Source organism: Lycorma delicatula, chromosome 7 (genome assembly GCF_047948215.1).
Source record: "Lycorma delicatula isolate Av1 chromosome 7, ASM4794821v1, whole genome shotgun sequence".
NCBI classification, from domain to species: domain Eukaryota; kingdom Metazoa; phylum Arthropoda; class Insecta; order Hemiptera; family Fulgoridae; genus Lycorma; species Lycorma delicatula.
In genome coordinates this window covers 13,377,072-13,400,369 of record NC_134461.1, presented here as the reverse complement: position 1 = coordinate 13,400,369, position 23,298 = coordinate 13,377,072, and the positions used below count along the sequence as shown (strand labels likewise).

Genomic DNA, 23,298 nt, shown 5'->3' with positions numbered 1-23,298 from the left:
AAAAAAAAAGAAGAAAATGCACTCTTTTAGTGCCGACAACTGGTTATATGTACATCAAAAGTTTGAGCTTCAATATCCATGTATACAGAAATCTAACAAATAAAGAAAATAAAATAAAGTTAATAAAATGTTTTACTTGTTCTTTTATATGACAGCTATTATTGGAAACAAATGTTAAGAGTAAATTATATGGGATATAAATTATAAGGATGCAAATTATAAGGCATATAAATATAATTGTTACGTATATGTTTTTATTACATCATTATCAACAATGTGCAAAAATTGTTTCTATTTTTTATTGCATATTAACATTTATTTCCAAAGATACAAAAGGTAATTTTCAATATTTTATAAATTTTTTAAATCGATAAGTAAATAATAGAGACGGTAAAAAAAAAAGTTGCAAATTATCAAAAAGGTTGACACTATGGAAACTGCTACATGGCTAATGGCTACTTTAATATAGAATCTGGAAAAAAAAAAGGCAATCTAAGGATTAAAAATATACTATGTATTATATAAACATGAAAGTTTACGGCAGGTTCTGTCTGTCTATTTGCAACAGCATTACGCAACTGAACCTACCAACCGAATGCTTTCAAATTTTCAAGATGGTTTTGTATTATTCCAGGGGAGGTTTTAGACCATATACCAGATTATGCAGATACTTTGGCTGCTCATTCTACACATAAAAATAAAGAAAAAAGTATATATAAACATAGGTTTGGAAACGCTTCGTTTCCAAACAGCTGACAAAAAATTTCTCCCAGACTTTATCTACTCTAGTTAAATGAAGCCATATAGAGTATTGGGCTAATTTGATGGTTTCATCTGAAATTCGATCTGATAAATTGCAAAAAGATGAGTCCAAGAACTGTAACTACAGTAGATTTTTTAGAAAACTGGCGAAAAACACAAAAAACAGGAGTCGAAGAATGTACTTTTTTCATTTGGATCTTTATTAAACAGATAAAATTTTTTAATAAAACTTGCAGTATATTTAGTTCTAAACAGAATAGTGCAAATAAAGTAAACACAAAGCGAATAACAATTAAATAAAATGGACTGGAAAATAACTTTTAATGTAAAAAATTAATAAAATTTACAATAAATTTTCAAAAATGTTTCCATTTACTTCAATGCACTTTGCTGTATGTTTGTGGATCGCTCATGTTGCTCTTTTTAGTTAATCAGGGCTGTTAACAGATTACAGAACCCCAAGCAAAGGGCAGGGTCTCCTGCATGTAGGTATTATTACTGTTTATAATATGGATAACGGTTGTTACTTTTAACGGTTCTCTGTTCTTTAGTTTGTGAAACTCTCAACTGGTCAGAAAGATGTCTAATACTGACACCAGGACTACGCTAAACAGCAACAATAATGCTTTCATCGACAATAACATCATGATGGAGAGGATGGTCATAAGGGATACGATTGCTATTAAGAAGAAAACCTGTTTCCCTGTAACAAACGAAATGCTGCATTAATTGTTCTTGGATCTGGAATCCTGTGATTAGGATGATGTCGATATTTTTCAACAGGGCTGTAGCACTGCCTTCACACACACCATATAAGGATATTCTTCATTCAAAAATTGCATTATTACTTCAATAACCAACAGGATTCAAAATGGTTATGCAGTATAGCAGTCTACCCGTACTAATACAGGAAAACTGCACTAATAAATTGAAACTAATAAAAAGAATAAATAAAATAAAAATCTGGGCTATTGTAGATTAAAACATTTTTAACTGAGAGTTTAAGTCTGCAGAAGTAATCATAATTGTATTTTTAATAGATCTTATATTATTAGATCTTTAGAAGAATTATGTTTAGGAAAAGAGAAAAATTTTCAAATAATACCCTAATGAATTTCTTCATTGACAGTTCATATCAGTAGAAATGTTGACTATCTGGAAGAATAAACATAGGTTTATATATGGCAAATAAAACTTTTATATCATATTTCTTTCACTTGATTACTTCTTTTTGTTTGTGAGTTATGAGAGACTGTGCATCATCTCTCATATATAATTCCACAAGTGAAGTCCTTCCTAGAGGCCTCCACCAATCCATCTTTCCCACTATATACATGTCTCTTTACGCTAACATAATTTTGCCTCCTTAAGCCATATGTTGACTAACACTTCCTTTGTCCTCCTTTATTCAAGTTACAGTAACATTTATCAAATTTCACAAACTTCTCGACATCATAATTATACTTTTTTCCGCTTACACTCTTCTTTTTCAAGTGGTAGATTACAACATACTGCCACAGATTTATATCATCTTCACAACTAACAAAAGCACATTCCTACTTGCATACTCAAAACTGTTTAAATATTTACAACATTTATTTTACTCTTTACTGTAAATGAAAACTTAACAAATATGTAAAACTATATTCAAAATCTATTTTTAGGGATAAAGTGAACGAAATAAAACTAAATGTTTTGTATTATTTTCAGAAGTATTTTAAAAATATTTGGAATAATAAACAAAAGAAGATATGTTATTTTTCAGCTACCAAAAAATATTATTTAAATAAACAAATAGAAACAATTTCCAATTACATTTTACAATATGAAAAATTGGGAGACCTTTTTATCTAACCCCTGGATTGAAAGAATAGTCAGACAGTTCTACAGGTTGCTACCCCAGTGAACCCCAATAAAGAAGCTACTGCGCCCTGCTAACTTACAGTAACATATGATATTACAACTGGGACCTGTAGAGTGACTGATTAGGGACAGTAGGAATAAATGATTAGGAAAGGGAAGAAGAAGCATACTTGTCAGCCTACAAAGGACCTCCCTATGAATGGAAAGCTTACTATCTAGTCCCCGATCCAAGAAACTTTTTTTTTTATCTCCTGTTTCTTGTCTGTTCAAGAAACTTAACTATCTAATCTTTAACAGTGCTTTTATGATTCCAAAATTTCAAAACATAATGTATAGTTATGTTGATAACACAAGTAAAAGTTTCATTTTACCACTTTATATAACACCTTTTAATGAATTATAATGAAAAAAAAAAATCAACACATTTCTGAAACATACTACCTATAGCTGACTAAATCTATACAATGTATAAATTAATTATGTACTGATCTGAATGAATTTTTAATTATTTATGTTTCTGCACTTAGCATCTTTCTTTCTTTTTCCTGTTTAGCCTCCGGTAACTACCGTTTAGATAATTCTTCAGAGGATGAATGAGGATGATATGTATGAGTGTAAATGAAGTGTAGTCTTGTACATTCTCAGTTCGACCGTTCCTGAGATGTGTGGTTAATTGAAACCCAACCACCAAAGAACACCGGTATTCACGATCTAGTATTCAAATCCGTGTAAAAATAACTGGCTTTACTAGGACTTGAACGCTGTAACTCTCGACTTCCAAATCAACTGATTTGGGAAGACGTGTTAACCACTAGACCAACCCGGTGGGTTTGCACTTAGCATCTAGAATACAGAAATCACACTTCAAATGTTGACTACTATAATGACATCAACATGTTAACCGTGTACATCAACAATAGTTTTAGTTACTCAAATAACATTTACAAACTAAAAACAAGTTTTCATTATTACTTATTTAAAAGCTAGACAGCATAAATAACCAGTCAATTTATTTTGTGAATGCACAGATGTATGAAGTTTTGAATAAACTTTGCTCTGATAGAAACTAAGATAATAAATGAGTTAATTGGAAAAGTTTATTTTTTGGGTATAATCTAAAGACTATTTATTTTTTTATAAAATACATACCATCACGAAGAACATAACCTGTGTTGTAAGAGAGTTAATTGTAACCTGTTTACAATTAACGTTTCTTAAAAATATTATTAATAAAAACTAATGTTAACACAAAATTATTAGTGGAAAATTAAGGTACTTACTGGTGTAAAAGTTTACGTTCTTCTTTTGAAAAATCCTTAGAAAACACAAGATCGCTTAAATCATCTGAATTTTTATAATCCTGTACTATTTTTTTAATTTTATTAATATTACTGCGCGTAACATGAGTAATAGATGATCCAAAACCGGCTCTTTTGCTATGTGCATCATTTGCTTTGATAGGTTCAATGATACCTTGTCGATTTTTACCAAGACCTCCTCCACTCCAACCCATCATTTTAAGTAATTTTGTCCCAACGTTATCATCAGATAATGGCTCATATAAGTCCATTCCATTACCAGTAGTATTTTCAATGCTAGCTTCATCTGAAATTGATGATGTTGAATCGCTTTTACCAACTTTTTCTTTACTACCAGTAGTTTTAACAACTTCATCACCACAAAAGTTATATTTTATCTAAGAAAGAAACGGAAACAAATAACGGTTATGAATAAACTTAATCTATTTTGCCAATTTTTTTTCCAGGCACACAGTGAGGAGTTATCAGTGTCTGGACACAAAATTACTGTGGTAAATGATTAAAAATTAACAACTAAAAATTTACGTTAAAAATTAAAACTATGTAAAACACCTATGCGGTATGTTAAGTGCAAAATAAAACTAAAATAAAGACAATATTAAAAATCTCACATAAAACTGCTGAAAGTTAAAAAGCAAAGGCATATTACTGTTTTAATCAAATGAATCCAGATGTATAGCCCTTAAGAAATTATAAGACATTACACAACATCAATACATTGTTGTCAAAGATATTTTATATGTTAGCCCCTAGTTTATACCTCAGACACAATGCCAAATAACAAATACAGTCCACAAGTATGTGATATACAGTCAGTTGGCAGTCACAGTGAACAAAAATAGGTGCATCAGTCTGAGTTATCAGATATCCTTGAGAGGGAGCCTATTCACAAACAGCAAATTATTTCAAACACCAAGGTTATTCCTACAGGAAGAACTCTAAGGTGACCATTCATTCTGCTACTCATCACAATTTTCAGAAAACAGACAAGATCGTTTGAAACAATGAGATTCACTGAAAGGAGCTGCAAACAAATCTCTTTTGCCACAGGATCAGCACTTTCATTGCCAAAAATTCCAATATGGTTGGGGATCCAGCAGAAGCTCACACTTGTATACATCGAGTCATTTCAGAGATTACTGTATATCACACAGATAACAAAGTATCTTAGTACCTATTGCAGAGAGGGCCTGCAGCCTGCAATGCCTTCTTCGGTATTCGACGTGTGGTCAATCCTGATTGGGGTCTTAACTTTAAGACCATGAGCATCCTGTATAAAGGTGTGTGCGAGGCTATTATGCTATATGCAGCACCTGTTTGGAAGGATAGGCTAAAATATAAAAGTTATCGGGGCATATTATTAAGGGCTAAACGCCTAATATTTTTAACTGTAACTGGTGGTTACCGTACTATTTCACAGCAGGCGGTCTTGGCGATTGCAGGAATGAAACCAATAGATAGACTTGATTGCATCTGAGAAGCAACAACAGTATGCTGCTAAGAAGTCCAGTGAGTTGACTTCGGATAAAGTTCGAGAAATTGAACAACATGGCAATGCCTTGTGGCATGCCAGATGATGGGCATTATACACATGATCTCTCTCCAAATGTTGTTGGTTTGCGGGACCCTCTTGGGTACATCCTAATAAATATGTGATGCAATTTCTTTCCAGCCATGGTGCTTTAAGGACAGACTGCAGAAATTCAGCATGGTAGATTCTGGGATGTGTCCTCAGTGTGGATAATTGGACAACACCTACCATGTTCTTTATGAGTGCTCAAAGTACGAGTTAATGCATACGAAGAGCATCTGTCGGCTTGATCTTATTGGGTTAGTGTTGGATCTCCGTGTAAACTGGAGGAGCTGGACCAAATGGGCAATAGTGGAGAGTTTTATAGTGTACTTAGCAAAGGAAAGGATTGCTGAGGGGGGATCTAAAGCTGTGGTTGGATTTCTCTTTTATTCTATTTTTGTTGATGTTTTGTTTTATAGATTATGTTTTTGTTGTTGTTCTTGTCCTTTGTTTTGTTTCAATGTTATCGAGTTGTTATTGTTCCGTGTAATATTTTTATGTTTCTGTGTTGTGTGTTTAAGTCGCTTTTACTTCGTACGGGTAAGTAGTTCAATTCCTTTGTTTAGTTAGGTATTTTCAGTCTTGCTTAAGACTCTGTGAAATGTGTTTTGTTTCGAGTTCATTAAATAGTAGTACACTGATGGAAATGTCACTTGTGGCATTCGAATCTGTGGCATCCTGACCGAAGCGGACTGGAATATGTCAAAAGTCGAGGTTTCGAAGATGACTTTCGGTAAAGCCCATAAGGACTCGGAATGGAGGGGCAGTGGAGGGTGTCTTCCCCTACTGGGTCAGTACTTATCATTAATGGCTTGCAAGGCACTCATACAATCTAGGCAATTATGTGTTGGAATGTTGAGCTAAGTATATTTAAGACCTTGTTAATCACAAACAGCACAAAACACTGGCGATACTGGAAAGGCCAAACATGTATGTTCTACTGCAAACCACAAAAGCACAACCAACAGAATTATCAAGTATAGAGCCATCTGTATTTACGATACTAAAAAATGTGTTCTGTAAGATAACACATGTTTGTGTCCTTTTTTTTATAATGACCAAAACTAAAGTAATAATTTACGAGCAAAGACTGCCAAATGGGGTAATAACGTTGAGTAACAGTCAGTACTTAAGTTAATTGTATATTTAGAGGTAAATAAAAGCGATGAGCTTCGATGGCTAGCGGAGCAGTAGATCTTAGCCATTCCTCGACTAACATGCTGCTTGGAGAACACCACACCAAAGATAGGATGATTGGGTTGCACTTTAATGCGAGCTACATAGGAGCAGATCATTTGGTTTCGTCTATTCCAAAGAGATGGCTCACCTCTGTCCACTAGTAGACTTACCACAGGGCTTGAATGAAACACACCTGTAGCCAGATGAATAAATGAATAGTGCTGCATTGAACAACTTTAGAGTGGTGGCCCATGCTGACAAATATGGCCAACAGCCGTAGTCTAAGCAGGAACGGACCAGAGCTGCCAGGCTCTAGTCACAATTCATCAGGTTTTCACAAGCAGTTTGTTGTAATCAGCTACAGCAAACAAATTAACACTTAGGACACTTCCCTGTAGTATTCATTTTGTTGTGTAAAATGTTCACATACTGTTGTCCCAACTCAAACTCAAAAGGACCGACTACTGAGAAAACCTCTGATAAATTTCCTTGTATACCCCATTCATGCAGTTTATTTAGGATTCCTCTCCTCCAAGCTATCATATGCTTTCTGCATATCAAAAAATACAGCAACAAGGAGTTGGCGAAGTAGGAAGACACGTTTTGAATCACAGATTCAAGAGTAATTGCACGTTTAATAGATGACCTACCTTGGTGGAAACAGCATAGCTCTGGGGCAATTGGGGAGTTTCTCTTGAAGTACCACACCAGATGACAATTTACCATTTGTTCTATCAACTTGCACATAGGTAGCTGGTTACGGAGATAGGACGTTAACTTGAGGAGCATGATTTATCTTTACCATGTTTCAGTATGGGAATCATCAATACTAATGCTTCTGACCAAGAATCTGGAAAAATCTGGTCAGAATATATTTGATGTTGTGCATTATCAGGTGTGATAACATACTGAACCTGATATTATCATTTCCAGGGAAAGTGTCACACGAATTATTCAAGGCACACCTTCACTCATCAAAAGAAAAAAGTATGTTTAATTCATTTTGTGAGTCTCTAATCAGAATGTCCAAATGTGTTTGCCACACCAATTGATATTTGATGAGGAAGCTGTTGCTACCAGTCCAATCGGCTTCGGCATTGTCTTGATCCATACATGGCCCAAACTTTTCTCCAAACTGATGGTTATCTGAGAAATGGTATCGACAGAATTCAACTATAATTTTCATCTAGCACACTGAAACACTCGACGGCATACAGCTCTCCACATTGCAGTAGGTGCAGAGTATTTCTGTTATAGGCCTTCAATTGAATTATGTAGAACCCTACGACAATCCCTTAGTGCACTTCTGTAGTCTTCGTCCCACCAAGGAACAACAGGCCACTTTGGCCTTTCAGATATTAAAGGGATAAATTCATTTGCACTATCGAATATCAGACGGGTAAACTTGACTAGTTGATGGATCATGCTACCACTCTTGTTATATTTTTTTGCAAAATATGGATCCACTAGGTGGTGCCGGGGGTCGATATTTTGAAAAATTATATTTATGGTCAGATTTGGTTCATATTCAGAATATGTATTACTTATATGAAAAGAAATATTTCTGCAAAAAATGGATCTGCTAGATGACACTGGGGTTGAAATATTTGGAAAAATTCAATTTATAGTCTGATTTGGCTCGTATTCAGAATATATAATAGTTACAAGAAAAGAAATATTTTTGCAAAAAAATAGACCCGCTAGGTGGTACTGGTCAAGACATTTCAAAAAATTGTATCTATGGTCCAATCTGGCTCATATTCAGAATATGTATTAGTTACATAAAAAGAAATATTTTTACAAATAATGGACCCGCTAGGTGGCACTGGGATTGAGATATTTTGAAAATTTTTATTTATGGTCTGACTGGGCTCATATTCAGAATATGTGTTAGTTACATAGAAAGAAATACCTCTGCAAAAAATGGACCCACTAGATGGCGCTGGGGTTGAGATATTTGGAAAAATTGCATTTATGGTCCGATTTGGCTTATATTCAGAACATACATTAGTTACATGAAAAGTAATAGTTTTGCGAAAAATGGAAAAAGGGGAAAAGGGAGAAGAGAAGAACGAAAAAGGGAAAAACACTGGAAAGGTTCAATTTGTGAAGTTCCAAAATGTTCAGTTTTTTAATGTTTTATCAAACTTTCATTTGTGTTTATTTAATCTATATATATGTATATATATATATACTCAAATCTAGCAATGGCGAAGCATTGCTGGATCAACTAGTAATTAATAATAAAAATAATTAAAACTTTAAAAACATTAAATTTTTTTACATTTTTATTATTAAACATGTTTGAGGCCAGCCACTAAATAAATACATCAATGTAATATTTTGATAGATTAATTATTTGACAGCATATAATATGTCATGTGTAATAATATTAATGTTTAGTTTTTTATTAATGTTTTAATGTGTAATTAATTTATAATTTAAATAAATGGATGTGGAATTTCCTTGAAAGCACTTTTGATATGTAGAAAAAAGAAAATTAATAAGATAAGGTAAGAGGTCATATCGATTCTGTACTTTGGTGGATGTGCTTATGCTTTTAGAATATATAGAGATCCGTGGAAATCTCTCTGTTGGGAGATTTATCGCGATGTGTGGGAAGATGGCTTCATGATAGTTACAGGGCATTTTGGACACAATCTCCCCACTCTCACAGGTGCCTACGTCTTGGAAGTAGTTCAACATCCCGACGGCAATTGATCCCCCAGGACGGAGATAGTTGCAGGACAACCTGCCGTTGTTCAAGATACATGAGCTCTTCGCGGCTGCACAAGGTATGAAGCCTCATAAGAGTCCAGGACCAGACAGGATTCTGTCGGAGGTTGTGAAGATCATCACAGAGGTTGCTCTGATTTCTGTCTTTAATATGATGAACTATATTATCTTACAAAGATCTCTAGATTAGTATTCATCGAGAAACCTAGAGGTTCTGATGAAACCACAACTTACCGAATATTGAGCCTGACGAACAACTTTTGTAAGCTGTTCAAAAGGTTACTCTTGTGGCTAGGCTGCAGTAGGAAGTCGTGGCAAGAGGGGGTCTCAGCGACATGCAGTAAGGCTTCAGGCAAGGTCATTCTATGATGGACACTGCAAAAGACATCATGGATTTGGCAGAACAGACTGCCAATGGGACTTGGCGTTCCAGGAGTATTCTGGCTGTGATACTCCTGGACGTCCAAAATGCTTTTAATTCCATTAGTGGGGTGTCCATCTTCAGAGCCCTGGAGAAATGACGCATTTTCCCATACCTTCAGCAAATTTTACAGAGATATCTTCAGTGCAGAAAGGGGGGTGTACGAACTGGGAGACCAACATCTGTGTTTTGATGTACAGTGTAGAATTCCACAGGGCTTAGTTGTTGGGCCAGCATTGTGGAATCTCATGTATGAGGGTGTACTTGGGCTGACTTATTCTGAAGGGGTCTCAATTGTTGCATATGCTGACGATTTAGTTCTCATAGTAGTTGCCAGGAGTGAAAAAGATGTTATCTCGAAAGCATTCAATAGTCTTTGTTGCTGAGTAGTTGACTAAGCAGGGTTTGAGTTTACCTTCCCGCAAAACTAAAGTGGTAGTCTTGACTGGAAGAAGGCGGCTAGAGCCTATGTGTTTTGAGGTGAAGGGGCACTCCACAGTTCCAGACAATACTTGGGTTTCTGGATCGACCGCACTCATTTTCTGCACATGTCAGCCAGGTTGCGAAGAAGGCTGAGAAGACCATTCGGGCTCTGAGTAGGTTACTCCAAACATGGGTGGCTCTAAATCTTCCAGGCATTAAGATATATGTAGATGTAGTTAACACCCACACTTACTTTTACTTTTAACACCCACACTGTTACTTTTTCCACACAGGGATCCCATTAAGAATTATAATTCTTCAAAGAGAAATGTATACACATTGGATGGTTTACAGAAGCATATGGCCCTGAGAGTGTGCTCCGCATACAGGACGGCTGAGGCAGTCTTTGTTATAGCAGAAACGCCACCAGTCGAGTTGCTGGCTAAGATTAGATGCACAACCTATTCAGGTATGAACAAAAGTGAGGCATACAGCCTTTTGTTAGAACTATGGCAGGTCCGTTGGAGTGAAGCATACACCAGTGCGTGGACCAGATGCTTGATCAATGAGGTTAAACTGTGGGTCCTGAGGGGATTTGGTTACAAGCTCACGGGCGAGTTACAAGTTCCTGACGGGCCACAGTTGTTTCCACAAACATCTCCACAAGTTCAAGAGGAGATGATAACGCGTGTCCACATTGCGGAGACCTGGATGACGTGAAACACAACATGTTCCAACTAGAACACAACCGGGTCCTCTCATAACAGAAAATATAATACAGAAGATTCCTCATTGGAATCATGGGATTCCATCTCTTGTATGGTCACCTGTATTATTAGGAATCAGATGCAAGAACAGAATAGCCTGAGAAAGTCCTAAGTATTACAGCTGCTAGGTGAAGAATTGGACCGGAGAGTGAGGAGGACAGACAGACTCCTGTGGAGCCATAGTATGTTCACACTTACGACTGACACTTACACTCACACTGCGAATCTGACACTGCCCCATTTATGGGGCATGTCTAGATGGCATTTCTCTAACATTCATCAATAAAAAAAAAAAATAATAATAAATAAAAATGTGATCATTTGAAAAGTTTACCGCATTTGTTGTTCAACAGTTATCAGTCCCATCGTATTTCAGTTTGTAGACATGTATACCAACTTCGTGGGAAAATTAAAAAATTATTTTCAAAGGGGTGGAATCCACACTCTTCACTACACCTACCCCAACTCAAAAATGTTAAATGGTATTGGTTTATTTGTACCAAATTACTTGTCATTCAAAGGGCCTTCTAATGAGGTGACGCAAAAATAATTTTCAGTCTTAATGCACAGATTATGATTATTTAAAATGTTTTAGGAAGTTATATCACATAATTTTATAGTTATTTTTGTTGGACTGAAATTAAAAAAAGTACTATCAAAATGGTTTTTCGCACTTACCAAGCAAAGGGATTTTAATTTTCTTTTCATCAAAATTCATTATTTTTTCAGGTTATCAATTAATGTAATTAAATGTTATCATTGCCATTTAAAGATTTTTGGATTGGGATAGGTGTAGTCGAGAGGGTGGGTTCCAACCTGTTGAAAATAATTTGAAAAAAAATTTCCCAACAAGAATGGTATACGTGCCTGCAAACAAAAATACAAAAAAAAAATAATGTAACTTTTCAAATGATCACTCAGTATATATACACACACTAGCTACCGGGTAATGCTTCACTATTGCTAGATTTGAGTATATATATAGATTAAATGAGCACAAATGAAAGTTTGATAAAAAATTAGAAACTGAACATCACAAAATTTAATCTTTCCCCTTTTCCAGTCTTCACTTTTTCGCAAAAATATTTCTTTTCATGTAACTAATATATATTCTGAATATGAAGCCAAATTGTACTATATATACAATTTTTCAAAATATCTCAACTACTATATATACAATTTTTCAAAATATCTCAACCCCAGCACTACCTAGCAGGTCCAAACAAACAACCTTTGTGGGCGTGCGCACAACAACTCACCAAAGTTTCATCGCAATCTGATGGATGAATGGTATAGGAATGTAAACAAGACAATCAAACAATCACCTTTATATATATATATATATATATATATATATATATAAGATGTGTTTTAATAAAAAATTTTTTTTATTTTTAATTTTCTTCATTATACTGTAACTTAGCATCAAATTAAATAATTTAAAATGTACTTTGCAGTATTTTACATAATGAATTTGTTGCATATCTAAAGTACAAGCTAATTCATTACTTTAATCACTTATTTGTAGAATGTAATGCAAACATCAAGGTGATACATATCCAAGTGTTCTCCTCCAAGCTAGACACTTGAAATAGCGAACGTTTTATGGACCAATACTATACCATGCATAAGTTTCACTATGTATATTAGTATATACTGGGTGGGAAACTTAAAACTGAACTGCTATAAACTAAACACATTTGTAAAATCTTACAGCAAGATGTGTATTTTTTTATATATTATTGTAATAATTTACATAGATTTTTTCAGACCGCTAGAAAAGCCCTTTTTTGAACATTGACTATGGTCTCTGGATTCCTAACATATGGTCACCTATTTCATTTTGAGTTTAAAACTGACCCTGATGTGCAACATTTTTTTTAATAAAATTGTTTATGATACTCTTTGCTGTGAATCTGGCATTTAGACATTTTTCCACAGATTTTTGACAGGATCCAGAACACATATAACTTTCTACTACAACACTTTCCTCAGTCGAATATGACATTTTAAAAACACAACTACAAACAATGAAACTATGTTGCACTGAAGCGTGAATGATTTACAGACAACAGACGAGAACAGTAGCATACATAACTAATAATGACACAAGTATATATATGAAAAGGGGGTAAATAAAAATAGGAATTTTTAAATTTCCAAATATGAAAGTAAACCGCATCATTTTTGGTATGACATAAACCTGATAGTTCAACAACACCTCGAACAAATTGGAAAGTAGTATTAAAATGAAATTTAAGTGTGCGTGCAGTAATGATAAATTGACAAAAAAAAGCCACATTTATTAAACAACTTTCCAAATATATCACAGAAGATAAAGGATGTGGGATGCAGTTTCACTGCACGCTGCTGGCTTCATTTTTTTATCAGCTATGTTCAGAATAGTCAATGACAAACTACCAAAAACAGAGTAAAACAGAATGAAAAAAATAATAAAAACACAAAAAGTCATGAATAATATAAGGGAGAAAAATTTAAAAGGACAATACACAAATGAGAATAACTGCAAAATTCAACCTTTGAATACACTAATATTAATTAAAATAATAAGTTATAAACTTCAAAATACAAATCACATCTACGGGGGTATACATATAACTATAATATGAATAGTAAAAAAGTAATTATAATTTTACCTTAACAGTAAAATATGATTTCATAAATTTATTCAAAGCAGTTTGACCACATTTTTTTCTTGCCATTACTTTGTTATCAGAAGTACATCGGCCAACTTCAACATTATTATAGCTACATACTGCTGTCCTAAAAATGAAAATATTTTCAGACATACAGCTAATTTAATGAACATATAAAATTTTAAAAAATATATTTTATAAATTAAAACAAATTTCTACTTAATATCCTTATTATATATTAAAAGAAATAATTAAAATTTGGAGATTTTGTCACCTATATCAGTCAATGATTAAAATTATACAACACTACTATATAAAATCACATAAAGAAAGATTTAATTTTTTACAAGATCATATTAAGAAAACTACACTATCATAGTAGTAACAATAATTTTATATTTTTAAGAACCAAAATGGCACTAATACAGAGAAATTCCTAACAGCTGTTTAAAAAAAAAAAAGGAATAATTACTGAAAATTAATATATTTTAAAGTGGAGAAAAACCGATAACACTGATTTTTAAACTACAAAAACTATTCAAGATTTTCATCATTCACAAGAATGACAAGCTAATCACAATTGTACAGCTTAATTCTGTTATTATTAAGCGATTTAAATTCCACTTCAATAGTAATTTGTTAAATCTTCTAAACATTCAGTTTGTTCCTGAACACAAAAATTAGGTGCTACTTTAATATGCGGTCTACCATCTATGGACCCAGCTAAACAACCAGCCAATTTAATATTTAAGAATTAAGACGAGATTACCAAGTGAATGAACTTTAGATTATGTTTGGTTAGGTAGACTATATTGCAGTAAACTACATGCATACATGCACTACATGCATATATGCATGTAGTCTACTGCAATACTGTAGCGGTTTACAAGACATACAAAAATAACTCCAAAAATAATTTAATAAAAAAAGTTATTTTTCAAAGTGTCCCAAAATAAAAGATTATATGGCAAAAGATAAGATAAACTTATTTTATGGCCCTTATTTAATTTTTATTTATTAATGTTAATATTATAATTATTTTGCTCATCAAGGTTTGCAGACAATCTGCTAAAAACAATTTTGGGTTACGCGGCAATGTCAGAATTTGTCTTATGACTACAAAAATTAAAATTGCCTGAAGGGTATAATCCTGTTGCTTTCTTTCAGAGTAATAATGTTAACTGTATAACCCACTCCACTGTGTACAGAGTAAAATGCTATCAGTTACAATGCAAAAGTCAACCAAATTTCATGGGTTTAATACAATCAAGCTTCACAAAGACTTTATTTGCCACCATACATAAAAGTAAGTGATATTTCATCACTTTCTTAATAAGTCTGGCACAAGATTTTCTTCAAGATTTCTTTGCCTATCTTTTAGAAATCACTTCTTGAACCATATCACTTATAATTACTGTTATATCAGCTGACAGATAATTCAATTAACAAGAATTAATAAGGGTGATTTATTGAAAAAAAAATTACCACAGTCCATCATTCTTAGTCACTTTACATTCAAACTTATGTCCCCATTGTCTGGCAGTTCTTTGTAAAGTAACACAAGGGTGATCTCCAACTTTAAAAAATAAAACAACATTTCCAAAGGGACCAGTATTTCTTTTGATTTCATCTAAAGTGATATTTTTGCGTGCATTTTTATTATCATGAGAACTAATGCCGCTACTGGTTACAACAAATTTATTCGGTTTACTTTCTTCAGTATCGATTATATTTTCACGTTTTATACTGCAGGAAGTAATCGTTTCATAACTGTTGCCCAATGTATCTTTTGTGCAATTTAAACTTAGGCTAGACATATCAATAGGCTCAAGCTTAATAGTCTTTCTAGGGACTTCTGCATTTGTGTTTCCATCTTCTGTACGTTTTGTTCCTAGAAAATAAAAGAATCAAAATGATAAAGAAATAAAACTAACTTTAATAAAGTTTAATATACACATATTAATAAAATATTGAAATTCTTAAATAACTTTTCAGCAGTTACATGTGGAAAAATAAAATTTAGCAAATACTCCTTCCTCAAATGTTTGAGTTTCTCCTTGCATTCAATTTTAAAAAGAAATGATCGCAATGTCTTGCACACTGTTTTAAAGAGGACTGAAAAAAAAATGTTGATGTAAAACACTTCAGGCTATGACAATCCTAACTTAATGGCAGTCATTTAATGTTTATGTTGTTCCCTGTGGGGGATTGGGTTGTAATGGCCTCTATAAAAATAATATATCGTTTTGAGGTAGGAGCATCTGTTAAATATAATTTTTCTACATTTAGCTGTTGAAAGGATATTTAAGTGTTCCCGATTCTTTATTAACCTAAATTTCTAGCATATTTATTTACTGTTCATTTAAATACTCTAAGTTATATCTCTTTAAATGTTCTAAGTTATATCATAGGCTATTACTCAAATTTGGTCATACTGCTAGTAAGTTATGACTATTTTTTTCTAAAGAGTTCTTTTTTCTTGTTGAAAGATTTAATTTCAGAAGTGTGCAAAATAATTAAAACATATCATTATTATTTAAAATATTAATTGTTCAAAAAATTCTATGAAATTTTGTCAAAGAAAAAATCAAAGAATTATAAATTAGTTTGTCAAACCAATTAATGATTTAACCAATTAAAAAATGAACTTGTTGAATTTACACAAATCTGCAGCAAGAGAATATTGACAACTAACAAAAATAAATGATAGTAGTGATTCAAGAAAAAAGAATAGATGATTACATTGGCAATGATAAAAGTGAAGACAATAAAAAAGTGGTTACTTTTATTATTACTTCATCCAAAAAGCACTTAATGAAATATAACCATCGATAAAACTGTTAATTGAGTGAAATGTTTATTACATAATTTAATCAAAAATAGTGTTTTGCAAAGTAAATTAGAAATCTTTACAAATTTTTTTTCTTTAGTAACAAATTTAAAATGATTTAATTTATATTTATCTTCTTATTTGCACTAATTTCTATTGAGACCAGCCCTTCTAATTCTTTATACCATCATTTGGCACTACCAGGGTACTCATTTTAATTCAACAAATGATCAGTGCATCACTATTTTTGATTTTGGTGATAACTACCTTTGCCTTTGGTAAGGCACATGATAACTACCTACCTTACAGTGGCCAAAAAATATTTTTTCATATTTTTAAACAAATCTTTTCTTGAGCAATAGACTATTTTCTAACTCGCTAACAGGTGAAAACAGCAATTTTCATCACTTTTTCCACGAACTGTAGAATTCTTATTCTACAGCTTATCATACAGAGGTCAAAAAGATTTTTTTGTTAAGAGTAAAGATGGAACTTCATCTTACTCAAAATTCATTTTGTTAAACAACTAAATCTTGTAATGTTTACTGAAGTTATGTTTACAAATTATTTTTTCAAATTTTGGGTCCAAAATAAACTCTGAAGGGCTTAGAGTAACAGACCTGTTTTTTTACCTTTTAACTCTTAGGTACTAGTTTCTTTTTTGTCATCAGTCATTTGACTGGTTTGATGCAGCTCTCCAAGATTCCCTATCTAGTGCTAGTCATTTCATTTCAGTAAACCCTCTACATCCTACATCCCTAACAATTTGTTTTACATATTCCAAACGTGGCCTGCCTACACAATTTTTCCCTTCTATCTGTCCTTCCAATATTAAAGCGACTATTCCAGGATGCCTTAGTATGTGGCCTATAAGTCTGTCTCTTCTTTTAACTATATTTTTCCAAATGCTTCTTTCTTCATCTATTTGCCGCAATACCTCTTCATTTGTCACTTTATCCACTCATCTGATTTTTAACATTCTCCTATAGCACCACATTTCAAAAGCTTCCAATCTTTTCTTCTCAGATACTCCGATTGTCCAAGTTTCACTTCCATATAAAGCGACACTCCAAACATACACTTTCAAAAATCTTTTCCTGACATTAGTACTAGTAGTACCACAGGTACTACTAGTACTTATAAAAAAATTGGACTGTTACTGAATGTCCTTCATTAAAAAAAATGGCCACCAAATTGAACGATTTTGAAGATCTCATTTTTGGGGTCCAAAAACCACATGTGGGACAAGTGACAAAAATCAGAAATTTTTACAGTAGCAAGTACTTTTTATGTACTTTAAAACCATATAAAATTTATTTTGTTACTCAAAGGAGTTAACGAATAATGAAGCCATCAAAACCACTAAAAACACTGTTCCTTCTAACTGTGAACAATGTATTCAAAAACTTCACATCATGTATTTTTTCAGATAGTAATGTAGGTTACTATACAAAATATTTTGATATGTCTATAATGAGATATCTTATATTCCAGATAGTTTGTTACAGAAAGTATGACTCATACACAGAAACTCATGTTTAAACACATAAGTGAACAGACATGCATGAACATGAACGTTTGTGTAATCCTGAATGTAAACATTGTAGAAGGCTCAGTTACTGTTTTGATTTCAGTGTGATATGTTGTATTGTTGGTAATGTTAATACCGTGGTTAGGTAATGTACACTTGTTTATAAAGTAATTTTATTAGCAGTGAACTTCTCTTTTATGCTATATCTTTTATTTTTAATTTTATTAATTAGAGAAATTTCTATTTTAGCTGTAGAGGAACTGGGAGAAGACAAAGTAAGGTGCAATTAATAGTTTTATAATTTATACTATCTGTATTGTTATTGTAAGAACCGTTGCATTTTATAAAAACAGATTATGGAGTGTTCAATTCACATAAGCACTGAAACAGTATGTCACAAATTGACTAAGAATAGATCTTCAGTATTGCACAATATTTTACAGTTTACCGAACAGCAAATAACATTGATATCTTTAAGAAATGGATGAACTGAAACAAAAAATATTTTAACTTTTCATAAAACCGAATATTTAGATAAATATTTTCATATTAATGGGAAAAGTTCCTGTGACCCATTTAGCTGTCACACTAAATCGGTTAGGAAATCTCTTCGAGAAATATCTTTGACACTTTCAACAAGCAAACCAAAATTAAAATTATTCAAGGCAGAGCACTGTGTGCATCAATCCAGGAAGAAATTAATATTTTAAGTTTATTATCAAGCACCTGGAGCATGCTAAAATTCAAAATGAGTTTAGTATTAGTCAGAATTTAGCCTGTCAATCCCAACAATTAGTTAAAGCAAGTGGAATTTTGCCACAAATTAGTAAAAAGAAACACAGTCACATAATTGATGAAAATATTATTAAATGTGTCCAAGATTTTTACCAGAATGATGAGCGTAGCCGATGATGCCAGGCAAAAAGGATTGTGTCTGTAAGACAAGCTGATGGGAAAAAATTAATATTCAAAAAAGGCTTATCTTATGTAACTTAAAAGAATTGTACATAGCTTTCAAAGAAAAACAATTTAAAAATTGGTTTTTCAAAATTTGCTGATTTAAGAACTAAATTTTGTGTTCTGGCTGGTGGTCAGGTATATTATATTTATAAATTCAAAGATAAAAGTAAATTAATAAACCACCAAACAATATTTGAAGATGATGAAAATGATATACATATCTGTATGCTGTAAGATTAATACAGTCAATTAGAAATCATCTGGTTTTTGTGCTCTTTTTATTAAAAAAATTACAGTTTCAGCATAAAAGATGATATGTTGCTATGGCCAACCTCCATAGCAGAATTACACCATCATACCATTTAAAATATCCATCATACAAAGTTCCTCACAAATCCTGGCAGCAACAATGATATTTGTTGCACACTAAAAATTTTCATATCTCATTCAACTAAGTAAAAGGGAAGAAGAATATTTGGCTGTAAAAATCTGACCTGCTCAAATCCACAAAACATGTAAAACTTAAGTGTAAAATGACAAAATGAAATGTATGAGATGACACAATTTATAAAAGATGAACTGTAATACAAAATATTTTTTAGAATCAGGACTTTTGTTAATTTTTACCATACTAATTATAGCACAACATAAACGAAGCCATAGTAGTTAAAGCAACACAAATTACAAAATAAATAAGAATTCACTGGCCACCTCCATTGCATTACCACTATTAGTTTTATATCACACATGTACTAATGTTTATAATGAATTTCATGCATTTAGTTCAACATATTGCAAATTAAAATAATACAATCACTTTTTAAAAGAATACATAATTTCTTTAAAACTCAAAAAGTTGTGATTGCAAATCAAATGGGAAATTTTTGTAACAAGCTGAATACATCGACTGACTTCAAATATTAAACACTAAAAAAAAAACTGAGTCTCTACTTCAATAAAAGAAAATTCTCAATTCTGCATATATATTTTTTATATACAAGCATATATTAAAGAATGGAAATGGTTTCATATTTCAAAATTGAGGGATACTAGAGGCAGGAAAAAGTGCAAATCTATATAGTTACAAAATTACTACTTATGATGATTGAAATTTTTGTCCACCCACTTGGATACATTGAATCAAACCTTTCTTTTTTTTTAATAGGAAGGTAAAGATGTGATACATGATTTTAATGTAAAATTCTGTGAGAAAAACAAAGTGAAAACGGTTTCTCTATAAATGCCTTATTTTTTGAGTTTTGCATTCAAAGTTGGGAAATCACAGTATCAATAAAAGTAAAAAGTCTCCTAGTAACTTTTTTATTCAGTATTACCTTCAGAATTACAACCAATAACAAACTTTAAACAGTTAATATTGCAATTAATGGCCCAAACAGTAATAATAGCCTTCACAATAATGAATAACAGTAATAATTCATAATAAGTAATAGTTTGCAACAGTACTACAAATTAAATCACTACGTCAACTGATATGAATTACTTTAATAATCACAATATTTAATTTTAAAATTCATTAAAATGTTTTCTGTTCTAAATTACTTAAAGGCAGTAAATTTTGAAAAAACTGAACAATCTAAACAAGTTTTAAATTTAAAAAATGTATTACAAATTTTACTTTACAACACAATTTGCATTATGTTACAACAATGGAAGTTATTAACTTTTCATTATGGCTTCTTACTTCAACATACACATACAATATTTGATTTTCTCTAAATTCATTATTTACTGGAGAATTAAATTGTAGTGGTTCAAATCATTGTTCTCCACTGTAAATTCTACTATTATCTTTATTTATTCAATTGATGCATCCTATAAATAAAACCAAGAGAATAAATGTGTTGTTGTTGTTGTACAGGTGCAGTGACAGAATAATTGTGGCTTGGAGATGAGAACATGAGAGATTGAGATTTTTGTTCTCAATTCGTCAACAAAAATATTTGGGAAGTTAATTTATTGCTTCCTAACGTTTTTCTCTGTTTCTTTTGGTTAGTTTCTTAAATATTGTTTTAAATGTATTAGTTTACTTAAGTTGATTTGCAGTCTAAATTACTACTTAAATATTTACATACTTTACACATTATATAATTTATAACACACATTCTTTATACATCACACTACTTATACATAACTCTATATATTATATGATTTATATTCTTGATCTTGATTATTCATAATTTCTTAATTATATAATGATAGTTAGTATTTGATTCATGTTTGCATATATTTTAATATGTAATATGTTTTAACTATATTCACTTTTACAATTTTCTAAAATTTTTAATTAAAATAAGTTTGTTTTGTTTCTAATTTATATACAGGAAATAGCCCACACAAAAAAGTTTTCACTTTGGCGGGCATTGCAACTTTCTTGTTCTTGTTTGTATTTTATTATTAGTGTTTTACGAAAATTAATTTAATTGTACCAATATTTTGTTTTTGTAATGTTAACTTATCTCTAAGTAGGAATATTAAGAGTTGTGATTAAAATAAATTTCCAGATCATTAGGTAGGAGGTAGAGCCATAGAATTCCCTGCCAGGTCTTCTGATCTGTCTCCTCTAGATTATTATTTTTGGAGTTATGTAAAACATAATGTACACAAAACATCACCTGTAAACACTGTCGACTTAGACTTATAATTATAATTGACAAATCTGGATGTATAACACCAAACATAATACAACTAACAAAACATAATAAATGAATATTACTTAAGGTTAGTAAACTGCTAAGCTGTAGAGTGAAAGCATTTTGATATTTCTTGAAAAATTTTATTCTTTCAAAATTTATTGTATTAAGAAATTTAAAACCAAAAGCATTTTTTTTAATTTTAAAATTAAATATTGTGATAATTAAAGCAAATAATATTAGTTTATCTAGCCATTTAAATTGTAGTAGTATTGCAAATTATTAGTTACTAATGTCTCCCATTGCGGCCTCATTTGTGTTATATGCATATAGAACTTCAAAAATTGGAAACAAATTTTTACTAATTACATGTGGATTGTTGCTCTCAGATTTATCACTAATCACAACTTACTGTATAAAACAAATTTGGATGAGTATTAACTTATCCATAAAATACATTTTGTAAAACAGATTACTATAAAACTTCTGGTTAAATTCTATTTCTTGTTTGTATTATATTTCTATAAAGGATCATAAGAACGATGAATATCTTAAGTTTCAGGTAGTAAACTGATTACTCCAACCTGATGAAATTATAAACTCCAACCTGATTTTAAAAGTAGGCATCAAATTCCCTTCTCTTATCACTCTATGGTTTCTTACCGTGGCATTTCTTACAAATTACTTTTTTCCATATAAACCGTGTTTTTTATATACCTTCCAAATTTTAAATAAGCATAAAATTAAAAACTGTAAAATAAAGGAAACTAAAAAAAATATAATAATAATACCAACACTAAAAATAACTTCTAAAAATGAAATAATTTTTTTTAAATTCTACTTTAAATGTTGACCTTTTGAAGCCAGCATCAGATTAAGGATTAGACAGTAGGTAGTAGTTTATTTTTAATTAGGGACAAATTCAAAAACTAAAATTTAAACGGAACTGAAAACAACTATTTCCAAATTTTCAGTACTATTTTTTTTCAAGTCATAATATTTTATTCCCTAAAAAAAGATGAAAAGTAATGAAAATGAAAGCCAAAAAATAAGCATTAAATAAAAAAAAAACAACTTTCCCAAAAATAAATTACTCACAGTTACTACCTTTGATTTTGGAACCAGCTGCATCAGATGCACCAACAAAAGTTCTTTGTAATTTTGATTTCATTTGTTCACGGTGTTCAGCTGCCACATCCTTAGATAATTCTTCAACTAATTTCATAGTTTTCTCTGGATATCTAAATTTAATAATAAAAAAAATTGAGTAGTTTGTATTTAACTTTTGGCATACAAGTTTTGATATTATCAAGTAGTGTAATATCAATTAATTTTTTACCACATGCATAACATAATTCCCCGAATTTGTGAAATTACTTTTTCTTTTTGTACATGACTATATATAAACAGAATCACGCTGTAGGCAAGACAAAAATCAGAACACCTCAGATATGGGGAAAATTAGACAACAAATTTATAACTTATGTGGGAGATTGTATGACTACGTTTTTGATCTTTCTTATTCATTTACACATGACAGTATTTTAATTATTTTGCTGTCTTGTAAATGTTAAAAAGATTTTCTTTTGAATCCAATAAATTATGAACTCCTTACATTACAAAATT

The 23,298-nt window shown here is 31.5% G+C and overlaps 1 protein-coding gene across 10 annotated transcripts in view; it reads right to left on the bottom strand.

The window, feature by feature from the left end:
* Positions 1-23,298, bottom strand: part of LOC142328238 (uncharacterized) — a 56,987-nt gene that overhangs the window by 32,507 nt on the left and 1,182 nt on the right. For 9 of the 10 annotated variants that reach the window (XR_012757238.1, XR_012757235.1, XR_012757236.1 and 6 more), the window contains exons 2-5: positions 22,780-22,913; positions 15,186-15,591; positions 13,701-13,827; positions 3,906-4,321 (exon numbers count right to left, since the gene is read on the bottom strand). Coding sequence is in view for 6 of the 10 variants with exons in the window: in XM_075371867.1 (XP_075227982.1) it covers positions 3,906-4,321; positions 13,701-13,827; positions 15,186-15,591; positions 22,780-22,913 (1,083 nt within the window). In the remaining 4 variants the exon portion in view is untranslated. Of the gene's footprint in view, positions 1-3,905; positions 4,322-13,700; positions 13,828-15,185; positions 15,592-22,770; positions 22,914-23,298 lie in introns of those variants that run through there. The other variant, XM_075371870.1, reaches the window with a different exon arrangement.